The 12,734-nt window shown below is 46.1% G+C and overlaps 1 protein-coding gene across 5 annotated transcripts in view; it reads right to left on the minus strand.

Annotated features, from left to right (window-relative positions):
- The window catches only part of RXRA (retinoid X receptor alpha), a 218,097-nt gene that overhangs the window by 40,479 nt on the left and 164,884 nt on the right, over positions 1-12,734 (minus strand). For 4 of the 5 annotated variants that reach the window (XM_067541847.1, XM_067541845.1, XM_067541844.1 and 1 more), the window contains exon 5: positions 63-119. The exons of the other annotated variant lie outside the window; for it this stretch is intronic. In XM_067541847.1, coding sequence (XP_067397948.1) covers positions 63-119 — 57 coding nt within the window. The remainder of the gene's footprint in view (positions 1-62; positions 120-12,734) is intronic. 5 annotated transcript variants of the gene reach the window in all.

Consider the following 12,734-nt stretch of genomic DNA (forward strand, 5'->3'; position numbering starts at 1 on the left):
TATAGATATATAAACTTGGTAGCTGCATGGCAGCTTGTCTGGTAATATTGAAATGGGAATACCTTGTTCTTCCTGGCTTCCCTGAAGTCTTGTGGGCCGGGATGGATGGTGCTCCATCCCTGTAACAGAATAAAATTTAGAAACAAAAATCATTATATCGTTTGGTGGTTGCTGCTTTTTGCTGGTTTCGTCTTTCTCTATTTTCACATAGTTGCAAAGTTTTGCTGGGCTTAGTCATTTCAAAAAGGGCCCCCTCTCTACACGGGGCAGGAGGGTATTTCCTCCACAGGACGCTAAGCAACGGTGTTGAGGGACTGCTCTCTGAAAGTGCGTCAGCTGTGTCGGGAAGGCCCTCATGAGACTGTAACCCTACTGTCATCTCTCCCAGGAATGTGACTCTCTTAAGGAGGCAAGGGGCATGGGGGTCTGGATCCTAGAGTTCCCCAGTATTTTCTCAGCTCAGCTGTAGGATGCCTGTCCCAGTGCACTGTGCAACTTCTGTACATCTTGATAAAGGAACAGTGTAGGGACCAAAACCCTGGGTCGGAACACCACTGATAACAACTCCGGACTTTGCGGCTAGTCCTGTCTCTGTGATGGGGCTGAAACAAACCTTAGAGGTGAACCCGCCCTGAACCTCGGGAGGGTTTGGATTCTGATACAGATGGTGCATTTCAGGCCCTTCTACTGTACACAGCACATCCATCTCATACCCTGGGTAAGATATAAAAGCGGTCCTTTGTGTTTTTCAGGGTACAGTGGCAACAACACAACATCCCGACAGAACACCACGGCACAGCAGCACGTCATGATGGCAGCACAACGGGAAAGGGAATCATGGGGGGGAACTGCAAAAACGGCAAATTATTTGTGGATGGTCATTAGAGCAAAGGACACCACCAGCAGCTACCCAGCCTGCTCAGATGTCAAACCAACTGAGAAGCAGGTGTGGGTGGAAGGGATCTAAGCGTGCTGGATTCGAACCAGGCCTTAGCTCACCAGCAGCTTTCAAGGTGGTTAAAAAAATATGAAGAGATAGATGGATGCTTTTATTTTACTTCTAACAAAACAAGGAAGAGGCAAAGTAAAATGTTATAGAAAACCAAAGGGCTCCCTGCTACTTGCCACGTGGGTATGAGTTCTCCCCTGGTGCTAGGGTCAAAATAAATTCCCTTGGAAAAAAAAATCTCGCAGCTAGCATTTTGCCTCTCTCCTCTACATCACATGTGAGACGCTGGTGAGGAGAAAGATAAGACACTGTGGTTCAGTGAAGTGGGCCTTGGACTGGAATTCAGGAACCCTGGGTTCTGTTCTAGACTCTACCCTTAACCTGCCATGTGAAATTGGCCAAGTTACTTCCCCTTTCTGGACCCCTATTTCCCTTCCCACTAGTCTGTCTTTCCTATTTCAATCATGAGCTCTCTGGGTCAAGGACTATCTCCGTACTACGTGTTTATCCTGTAGGAATCTGATCTCAGAGCGCCCTTCCAGCCATTACTGTAAGAATGAGGCAAAGGGCTGCATAAAATTCCCTTTCCACTCTGCACAAAGCCACTGCTGATCAGAACATGGAAGGATTCAACCAACCACGCTGGGTCTGGAGTCAGCAGATACCCTATTTTGCGTCCCTAAAGACCACGAACCCCATCTCATGAAAGGATCCTTTTATTACACAGCATCAGCAGCATGCTGATACTGATACTTTTGAGTACATGAATGCAATTTGAATCAGATGCGTGACCGATAACAGGGAATTCTTTTAGTTTAATATCCCTCCCATCAGGGGACCCTCTATCCTGGCCTTCTTGATCTAGTGGGCATTTTCCATCTCTAATTAGAGTGAACCTGTGATTTGATTCAAAGATACTTATTAAATTATTTTTCTTCAAAGTCAAAGGTCTACCCCAGAGTGGCACATAACAAAATAGCTGTGTCATTAATAGCGCTGGCTGGAAAAACTTCATTGGAACCATATTCCACTGGAATATGCCGTTCTGTCTAAATCGAAACCTTTCGCAAAATTGGGTTGAGTTTGTCAGAATTTCATTTCAGAAGAAAACTGGGGGGGTGGAGGGAGGTCCAACAGAGTCAAAACATCCTATTACAACATTTCTGGAACAAAATCTTCTGATTTTTCATTTTGAAAAGGCTTTTTTTTTTTTTTAAATTAATTTAAAAGTCAAAACCAAAATGAAATATTTCAATCAACCTGAAACCATTTTTTCTCTCTCGAATTTTCTTTGGAAATGTTCAGGTTTGGCTCTGATTCAGAATGAGCTCAAATTTGGGAATCTCAAAATCCTTTGGGAAACAGAACTTCCATCCTCTACACACATCTAATCACTAGCAGTACATAAAACACAGGAGAGAACTTTTTATGAGATTTCCTCTGACCTACAAGTCTGAAATCTACCAAGAGCTTTACAGAGTGCATTTTGCAGCCATCCCTTTAGACCACTTGATTTGGTTTGGTTTTGTTCTTAAGCAGCCAGTGAGAAGCAAGGAAAAAGAATAGAAGGTGGAAGATTCAGGAAAAAATAACCCCACCCCCTCCCATAATGCTTTGCTTGATCACTTTAACAGATAGATATTTTCTCCTTGCAGAGTGAAATTAGTAACAAGACGCTATCTTTTAGAGCATGTGAAGCTGAGCTACCACCATGAGGGTGTGGCTGAGTACTGAATTCACCAACTGCTGGAAAAGAACAAGAGGTTGACAATTAAGGCTTTAAATAGGAAAGGGAAAATAGGCAGTCTCGCCAAACTCTTGCGATTTAATTAGTAATTAATTATTAATAATTAGTGATCATCTTACAGCCCAAGCGCCTGGAGTCATGTGAATACACCCGAATCTCAGCTCGCCGTGAAAAAAGAAGAGGAACATTTTAGCCCTTATGGCTGCAGAGAAAATCTTGAAAAGGTGACCCGTAAAGGCTCAAAAGCTAAAAGGAAAAGGAAAAGAACTCCACATTTATTATTATTTTTAATCATGGTTTTTAAACCCAATCTCATCATTTCTGCAGCCTGACTCATGATTTTTGATCAAAGAGCTGCGGTGTCTTCTGAAGAGCTGAGGTACCGTCTGAGGTTGGGAGTGAAGATACCTAAGCCACTGGGATATAAGGTGCTTTGCCAGTGGAGTACGGTCATGCCACTCTCATGCCCTTCTTTCTGCGTGTGCCTGCCCCTCAAAGTTGGGAAAGAGCTGGATAACCAATTCCCAGAGAGTTCTCATCTTAGTCCGTACTCGGGGATGAAACCTTCAAGGTTCTCATCGTCAGACCCCCTCAGTGCCTGGTGCTCAGTAAGCAGCCAGCTCAACAACGCAACCACTCCCTCGTCTGAATTCATCCATCCTCTGAAAGCACTGTCATGTGTCTGCTCAGTGAGATCCGTCAGGTGCCTCTAGGCCAAAATGCAGCCCAGAACCCAACCCCCTGCAACTGCATGAGCTGCAGCTGTGCCCCAGGAGCTGAGTGCAAAGGATCGTGGGGTCCTGCAGAGACCCAAAGGCGCGCAGGGGCACATGATGAGGTAACAGGTGACAGGCTGCTGGAATGGAGAAGGCCAATCGGGAGGACTGTCCTCTGACGCTGGAAAGTGGTGATTTAGGACTGACTCATCAGCAAGTTTCCATGGGGACTGCAGTGCTGATTCAATACCCCCTAAGAGCCCATCTGCTTAGGTCAGACCTGAGTCTGCTCCCCACTTTGTGTACCCGACCCATTGATACCAACAATCATGCTTGGGAATTCAGGCTACACTAGGCTCAATCTTGGCTGCTTTTCTTGACCCAATGAGAAGCTTTGCCGTGCAACCATGTTCCTCTTTCCTGAACAACCTTTTCATCTGTTTCAGTTTTGGGGGAGGGGGTCACAGCAGGGAGGAAGATGTAACAGGCAAATCCACTTCCAAGCAGGAGCTGGAAAGTCTAGTCCCCTCCTGCCTGTGCTCCCCGGTGACCTGCAGCATTAAGGTCTCTCACAAACGTGGCACCGTCAACCAGCAACGTGCGCGATGGTCTGTTCCGCCACATGGACTTTGCATTCCGTGTCCCTAGGCACCACGTCAAAGCCACCTGCCATTTGCAAAGCTAGATTCAATGGCCCAAAGTGCTTTTGTGTCCGAGAGGAATTTTAATGAGGGAAGCAATGGGGACAAAAGGAGACTGGATGAAGCATGTTGAGAGCCTCCATTAGTACTAATATTAAAGCATTTGTTTGTTTATTCAGGAAAAGCAACAGGCTATGGCAGCTTATAATTACCACTTACTCTGCACTAATACAGATAAGCACTTGTTTCCAAGACTAAAATGTATACTTACAGGAATAATAACTTGGATGGGTTGCTGTTATTTTCTCATGGTGTATTTCACTCTCACCGAAAACTAATTTAACGGAATTGAAGCTTTTCACGGCATTCCGCACCTCCAGTCCTACTACGTGATGGACAAGTGAAAAAGATAGATAGATGGACAGACAGATGGAGGGAATTTTTCAGTGGTAATGAAGTGCAAATCCAGTTTGAAACAGACTTATTGCATACCAGGTCAGAGGGAAATGGTTTTATTTATAAAGCACCGTTAGCTGTGCATGGATCTTTACAGATCTCTACTAACACAAAGGCACATTGATTTCAGTGGAAGTAAGGAACCTAACTATACTTGAGAATTTGGGCAAAGGTCCCTGTCCAGTGGGGAATACAGAACTTCTGAGAAATTCTGCTCCTAAATTCAGAACAGTCCAGTTGCTGCATAAAATATTATCACACCCAGTATTTAATCAACAATGGGGATTTTCACCTGGTTCTTCTCCTTCACAGTCCTTGGCCTTTCCTTTCTCTCCTTTTCCTTTCACCAAACCTTTCCATTTCATGCCATCTATTCTGACCACTTGTGTTTCTGAATCCAACATGTTATTCCTGTTGCTTATCTAGCTGTGAACAAAGCCAAATGCTGCACTCTGCTGTGTGCATGGTGTATGAATGTGAGTTACTTACTTTCAAATGAGCTGTTCTGTGCAGTGGCGCAGGAGCAGAGATGTCCTTCTTGATGTTTAAACCATTTCTCCACTCCCTGGCACGTTTCTTTTCCATCCACATCTCTCCTCCTCCTCTCGCAATCTCTCCTTCATTTTTTAGCCTCAAGTCCCAATTTCCACTTTCTGGCTGTATTAGCTTCAGAGCGACCGCCAGGGCTTTGAAATACCCCAGAGAGATGCAATAGCAGCAGGTGCCAAAGTTGACTTGACACATGCTCTGGATTTTTCTTTGTAAAAAAAAGTCTCTTCCCACCATCCCATCAATCTGCCCAATTTTGCAAGATGATTTTCTTAAATAGCACGTGACCCTCATGGAGATGAAGGCTATCGGGTGGAGAGGACACCATTGATGAGTGATCAAAGAATCATAGCGCCAATAGACGGAAAAGGCCTGCCGGGATTTTTTTACCAGCAGTATATTCACCAATATTCACTAGTCTGGTTTTAAATGACTCCAGGGGTTTGGCTAGAAAAGCGATTTCTTGGTCCCTATTTTTAACACAGATGCCCACATGTTTTAAGAAATGGCTTGAAAGCTCTTGATGAATAGCCTCATGTTCAAGGGGGACTTCAATTGACCATTTATCAGCACTTCTGACAACCAGGCCATTGTCCCTTGGTATTCGCAGAACAAAGTAACACAACTGCCAAAACCCAGTCCATCCTCCATTGGGTGGAGACACTACGAGAAACGACGGGTTTCCGGCAGCTGCTGTGTGTTTGTTCGCGGACACCCTTGTGAGTATTTACTAGCAGTTGTTAAGGGACCCGGAGCAGAGTTTCAGGTGGTAAAGAGCCCAGAGTTTAACATGCAAACACTCAAGTTCAGAAGCTTGATAAGATCTCACCGTTCCAGGTCTTTTTCTCCCAAACACTAGACAAGAACCAAGAATCGATGGTTAACTCCCTCCATGCTACAGGAAACAATCTCCACACAACTGGATTGCACGCATCCTGAAGGGGTTTCTTATTGCTGATTGGCAATGCCCACCCGGTCAATAGGGTGAGCTAAGTGGCACAAGCTCTGCCTACATGGGCAGGGCTTACCAAGTTGTATGGAATGCAGAGGGGGCCGGGGAAGACCCGTCATTCATTGCCTTCACGAACGCCTGCATAAAATGAACAACACCGCATACAAAGGGAATTGGAGTGGGGAACGGTCCATGCGGAGACCTGACCATGCCTGGCCATGGTGGTTGGGTCATCCACAGAAGGGGGAACATGAAGGCCTGTGACTGTGTGCCGTACGTCTCGCCAGTCCTAACAAATGATTCCCACGAGGAAGCAGATAAAATCCAAGGTCCCTGACACTGCGCGCTGGGGGAAAATCCCGCCTTGACCTCACATTGGGTGATGCGTTTAACCCCGTAACTATGAGTGAGAATGGCCGTAGTTAAACATCTAGCCTCAGTTATGCTCCAAGACTGGTGTCCAAGCGATTGTCTACCCCGTTGTATCTTTCATCTCTCCATGAAATCCTGAGGCTGCAGCACACAAACAGGGAAGCTACCCTGCTGCTCCTGTCTGAGAGAGCTTATCTCATTCTTTCAGCAGGGCTACCCCCTGGGAGCAAAATGTCACTGAAGACAAATAGTCTCCAGAGAAATTCTGCACGGCTGTGCTCTGCTGCCAGAATTCAGAAGTGCAGGGACAGAAAGCCTGGGGGGAATCTGTGGTGTTGGATTAGCCAGAGCCGTTCATGCCGGCGATTACATCCATCTCCATCATGTGGGCAAAAGGTCCTTGATGGATGATCGATGGAATGCACATTTTCTCTCTTGTCTCTCGTTCTTTCCCTAGTGCTGCCTGATCCTCTCCTGCTACCATCCCAGTCTCTCAACTATAGCTCTATTGTGCATATAAGGATACACCATAAGGGCAAATGAAAAAAGAAGACAATCCAATGTTGATGGGTGTCTTTTCTGGACCTTGCTGTTATCTACCTACCTACCTTCGGTACTTACATAGCCCCATCACCAGGAGATCTGCGTGCCTCGCAATGTATGTATCCTCACAACATTCCCGTGCGGTATTAGTGCCCCCATCTTACAGATGGGGAAACTGAGGCACGGCGTGATTGAGTAACTGGCCCAAGCTCACACAGGAAGTTTGTGGTAAAGCAGAGAATGAAACGCAGCTCTCCCGAGTCCCAGACTAGCACCGCATCCATTGGCCCATCCTGCTCAATTCAGCATTTGTTTTATGTCGCAGTATGTCTCCTCACAGCACTGGAGGTACCCAGCATCCGAGGGTATTAGTAGGAGTGGACAGCAGCAGGGGCAGCATCTCCTCTCCTTGTGAGTCAAGGTGCTTTGCTGGTATCCCCAGGGCGCACAGCCTCCAGAATGTTTAGTTTCCTCTCTTAACCTTCGGTGAGAGGGTGGCTGTTTTATTGATGGAGCACTGGGGGACGGGTTATTGGGGATTTCCGTTTCACTGCAGGTGGAATGTATTGTGTTCTGTTGCCTTTTTTATTAAGTTAGATGTTAGCCATATACTGTTAGGAATGTATGGAATCTATGGCGCTCTTTGGCCTGCGGGTGCCTGTTTACCCCAAAAATACTGGGGTAGCTGAATTAACTCATTCAGACGTAGGCCTGGTCTACACTTTGCACTTATGCTGGCAAAACTTTTGTGGCTCAGGGGTGTGAAAAAAACATTTAAAAAAATTAAAGAAGACATAGCTACCACTGCTTGTTTAGGTAGTTTTATTATATCAACGGGAGAGCTCTCTCCTCTCCACACAATGCAGCTACACAAGTACCCTTACACCGGCACTGTTGTACCAATACAGCCGTGCCGCTGTAAATTTAAAGTGTAGACTCGCCCACAGATTCATTTGTCTTTGGCTTTTGAATGAAATTGGCCTCTTTTAAAGAGAGGGCTCTATCTTACTGAAAATGATCTGAAAAGTTGAGAAATAAAAAGTTAAATTGTTACTCTGTCCTGTTAACTTGGACCCTAAATTTGTATGTGTGTTTTTTTGTTTTTTTTTAAGTTATGCAAAATCTACTGTTAATACAAATATTGTCATGATTTTAAAAAAAATAAATAGGAGTCTTCTTAAAAATTGGATGTAAACATTCCCCCTGCAATTACCGCAAACACTGCAGCACTGGGAACCAACAAGTGAAACTAAACAAAAGTGAAAATTATTAATCTATTGTCATCATCAAAGTTGAGTGAAGTGTAGAATGTAAAGAAACCGCTTTAATAGCGAAAAGTAACACAGAAACGGAGGTTAGGAGATGGATGGACGGATGTGATTTTTTTAACCTGACAACAGTGCCCCTTTAAAGTTGTATTATTGTTAGAATTAGAACTTTTCATGGCAGTTAGAAAAACCAAGCATTGGAAGGACAGAAGTAACACACACATTAAACTGAAGGGACAGAATTTTGCAGTCTAAAATTACAGCTCTCTCTTGAATTTTGTTTTTCCAATAGGATCTGGACATTTGCCTGCTTTTAGATGCATTTGGAACAACAATCTGGAAAGCTGAATTCCCTGTTTCTCTCCTTTTGCTCCCCACTTCCCCCCCCCCCTCGAGTCATGCCAGCTGCCACCTAAATGAATCTATAGGAGACAGCCATGCTGTGGGCATCCCAGGATTTCCTGAGTGTGTGTGATTTGCAGAGAGGTTGATGCACAGCCAAGAAGAGGATTAGGCATGGGTCAGTGACAGCTGTGTTACTGCAGGAGCTGGGCTCTGACTAAGTCATTTTAGGATAAAACGAGGGGAAAGCATGGTCACTACAAACTCAGTGATTTATTTGAGAAATTCCTTGGAGACAAGGAGCCACAGAGAGGTCTTGAAACTGCAGACAGAAGTAACTTAATTCGTCACTACAGCCTAAATCCATCCTTGGTTTAACTTTCTCAGCATTGTGTGGGTTTCTTCTGCAGCAGTGCACATGGAGTTTGCCGTGATTGTGGAGGTTGGAGGGGTACATTTATGTCTCAGCACGGGGAAATGGAACATCCTGCTCGAGTGGTCAGAGCAGGGTGCTGGTGCTTAGCAGTAGCAGAGTCGAGAGGGTTCTTCACTCGCTACGTAAAGCACCGTGTGCATTGAGGGTGCACGATAGAAATGCATACTAATAATATCAGAGCATGAACTGTGATTGTGGGTCCCCAGAATTAACACCCTGGGGTTCTCAGGACATGGTAAATGGAGAGAATTCTTGCTCAATAAATAGGTAAGTCCGGGATCAACGCATTTCAGGGAGGGAGGGATGGGGTGGGAGGATATGGCCCTGAGCTTCCTCTTACAGCTTTCCCAAAGTCTGCACTATGTGAGCTGTCCCAGGACTGCTGGAAGGAGCATGAGAAAGGGCTCCTGACTGGTATTTCCTGCTTGCTTTGTGCGATCACAGCAGATTCCCCAGTATCGGGTGCAGTGGGATATCCTCACACAGGACAGCAACACGTAGCAAGAAAAAGGAGTGGAGTTTGCCCTATCTCCAGTGCTGCTTTGATAGCAAGCATGCTGGAAGAAGCCTGGTCCGATTCCTCGTTATGCTCTGAGCGCTGTGCTGCTCAGGCAGTGCAAAGCAGATGGATACTGGCCATAACCGGTCAGCAAAGAAGTTTCCTGGTGCACCTCCCCAGGATGGTAAAGCTGGCAGAGACAGCTTCTTCACCAGCTGCCCCACCACCCAGGCACGGGGGGGATACCCAGGGATTGGTGGGAATGCCTCTAGTGAAGCTCCACTCAGCTGCACTGATTCTATACTGGTATTAGGTCCCTTAGGGAGCTTTGACTTGGGATATAAGTTACAGCAGCTCCTACACAGTGCTAGTTGATGCCAGGACTGGGCCAGCACCAAATAAAGGAGCTGTAACTGGTTCCTTGACCCCCCCCCCCACTCCCCCCCCCCACACACACACACACACTCCCCACCATACCAAACAGAGCTCAGACACAGAGGAACATTCTGCTGTCCACCTCTGGAAAGGCCCTGGGCCAGCCCCTCAGCCACTCTGAGTCACACCCGTGTTTATCTGCCACAGGAAACGGAGCCACCAGGCCCATTCTCAGCATCTAAGGCACTGTCCATTCGGAGTTTGTGGCTTAGACCTAACACCCCTGGGAAACACTGAGGTAAATTCAGAGGAAACCTTTGTGCTTGCAAAGACAACAGGAGTTGCCCAAGCTAGTCTGATCTGAATAGCCCCTGCTCGTCTCTATTCTCTTCTATTCTCCAGGCTTCACTACTTCCCCACCTGAACTGCCTTTTCCTAAGGTCTTGTTTTTATACTCCTAATCAGTCCAAAGTTACCAAGAGAGAAACCTAAGCACTGAAGTTGCTGTGTGCTTCCTACCAACAGGGTCCTGCTATTGACAGAGAGAATGGATATATTTATTAAAAAAAGAAAACCCAAAGAAATAATGATGGGCATGCACCCAGCTCCACCACACTATCTGCATACAAAACACGGTCTAGTTAGATGGGAAGGCCAAGCAGACAGGAATTTCCAATTAAATCAGAAGGATGGTGTCAGTCGCGGTGGGTTGAAGGACAGCCAGTACTTTCTATTTTATATTCACAGATCTAGGAGGGATCCATACCCCTCTGGTAGGTGGTAACTTGCTTGGCTGGCTGCAGAAGAATATACAAAGGTTCAGAATTTACAGGTCAAGATTTTGTACCAGGAGAGAAAAGAACAGAAACCTGCCAGCCACCATTCAGGCTAACTATGATGAAATAGAATGTGATGGTCAGTAACTGCATCTAGTCAATGACACTTCAAGTCACATGTTTGCTAATCCTAGTCAGAGAGCACCACTTAGCAGCCAGACAAGACAGAGGGAGCAAAACAAGTGAAGTGAAGCTGGCGTTCTAGCCAACAGTGAAACAAATTCTAAGAATCAAGAGCACTTGAAATCCCCCTCTCCGCCTCATGAGAAAACTGTCCTCTCCAACAGCTGGGAAGCTGCCAATCAATGTGAATATGAGAAACTCACAAGGGGCCTAATCCATCCCTGGGGAAACTTCTCTAAGTTGTCAGGGACGCATTTGTCTCAAGGACCTTCACCGCTATTCCCACTTGCCCGTGCCATGAACCCCAGTGATGGTTTTGGAAGCCTGCTTGGGAAGGCCACGTCTACCATTTCAGCAGAACATGTGGCTGTCAAAGCGCAAGCAAAATGCATGATGGCTGGGACTTAGGCGAATTAAGGCCTGTGGGACCATGTGGAGAAGCAAAACCCTTCTTAGATGCAGGGCTGGCTTCTGGCTATTCTAAATGCTCCAACCCTGAGATCACTCCGCTTCTCCCATTCCCAGCACATAGGAGAGAGAGGGATATTCCACCAGGATATTCCTTTGGCATGTCCTGTGGATAGTGGTAGTCTCACTTTCCATGGGGCTGACACTGGATCCTCCTTTCTTGCACACCGGCATTCAGAGCTAAAAGGAGCCGTTAGTTTAGCTCCCAGCAAACGCCCCCACCCTCCCAAGGGTCCGCCAGCACACTAGGAAGCATTAACAAAGGCTGTGGGTGGCTCCTTTCCAGGATGCCTTTGAGAGTGGGTCCCCCATTTCCATTGCAAGGAAGTTCAATGGTGGGGACAAGCTAACAGCAGAAACGTGGCTCCTAGGAACTGCATCACCAGAACGAAAACCTAGTGGAATAACGCCATAGCTTTTTGGAAAGCTGGGATCAGGAGCAAGAATCGATCTGGGCAAGTTCATGGCAGTTGGGTGCACCTGTCCTTTTTTCTGCAGGCTGCTATTTTGTGCTCCTTAAATCTACCTTTTCACTTACAAAAAAAAATCGGTAGTCGTTATGGTCAAAAAAATAACCTCTAAAATGTGCACACACACAGACAGCCTGAAACAACAGCTCTGAGACAGATGTGAACTGCCCTATTCCTCCCAATGCCCTGTTGACTCTGGAGTCTAATGATACCCATTCAAACAGCAAGAAGTTAACTATTTCACTGCTGATCAAAGCCCACGAGAAAGAAAGACAATCATATCACAAATATCTACTGTTACTATTATTTGTAGCATCTCAGCCCCAACCAATCTGGGGGCCCCATTGTGCTAGTTACTATATCTACACAGGGTAAGAGACAGTCACTGCCTGCAAAGAACTCCCAGTCCTAGTAGAGAAATGGAGGTTATTTACCTGTAACTGGAATTTCTTTGAGAGGTGTGGTCCTAGCTGTGCAGTGCATGCCTTGTCCGGAAATTCGTTGGCCTGCACATGTGTGGTAGTTTACCTCATGCTCTAGACCGAGGACATAAGAGACAGTGCTGGCCGACGCCTCTCCAGTTCCTCTTCTCACCACAAATCCAGCAAGATCCGAAGCAGGAGGGTATGGAGGGTGAGTAGGGGAATAGAAATAGGGCCCACGCAAGAACTTCCAGTGGCAAGTAAGTAACCTCCATTTCTTATTCGAGTGCTGGTTCCTAGGTGTATTCCTCTTCTCAACAGAGGCATAGAGTTTTGGGAAGAAAACACTGAAGTGGACATCTTGGTTGACATGAAATTCTAAAACATCCTTAGAGAAGAATTTAGGATGCGATCGAAGAGAGACCTTTGCCTTGTGAGAAACATTATACGGTGAGCCTGCCAGGTGGGTTCCCATCTTTCTAGCGGAGGTAATAGCCACTCAGAGAGCGACCTCCATAGACATGTGGGACATGTAGCACAGTTGCCAAGGGTTGTACAGCTGACCGTAAT

This window comes from Emydura macquarii, unplaced genomic scaffold (genome assembly GCF_026122565.2).
Source record: "Emydura macquarii macquarii isolate MOO-44397 ecotype Brisbane River unplaced genomic scaffold, CSIRO-AGI_Emac_v2 contig_691, whole genome shotgun sequence".
NCBI classification, from domain to species: domain Eukaryota; kingdom Metazoa; phylum Chordata; order Testudines; family Chelidae; genus Emydura; species Emydura macquarii.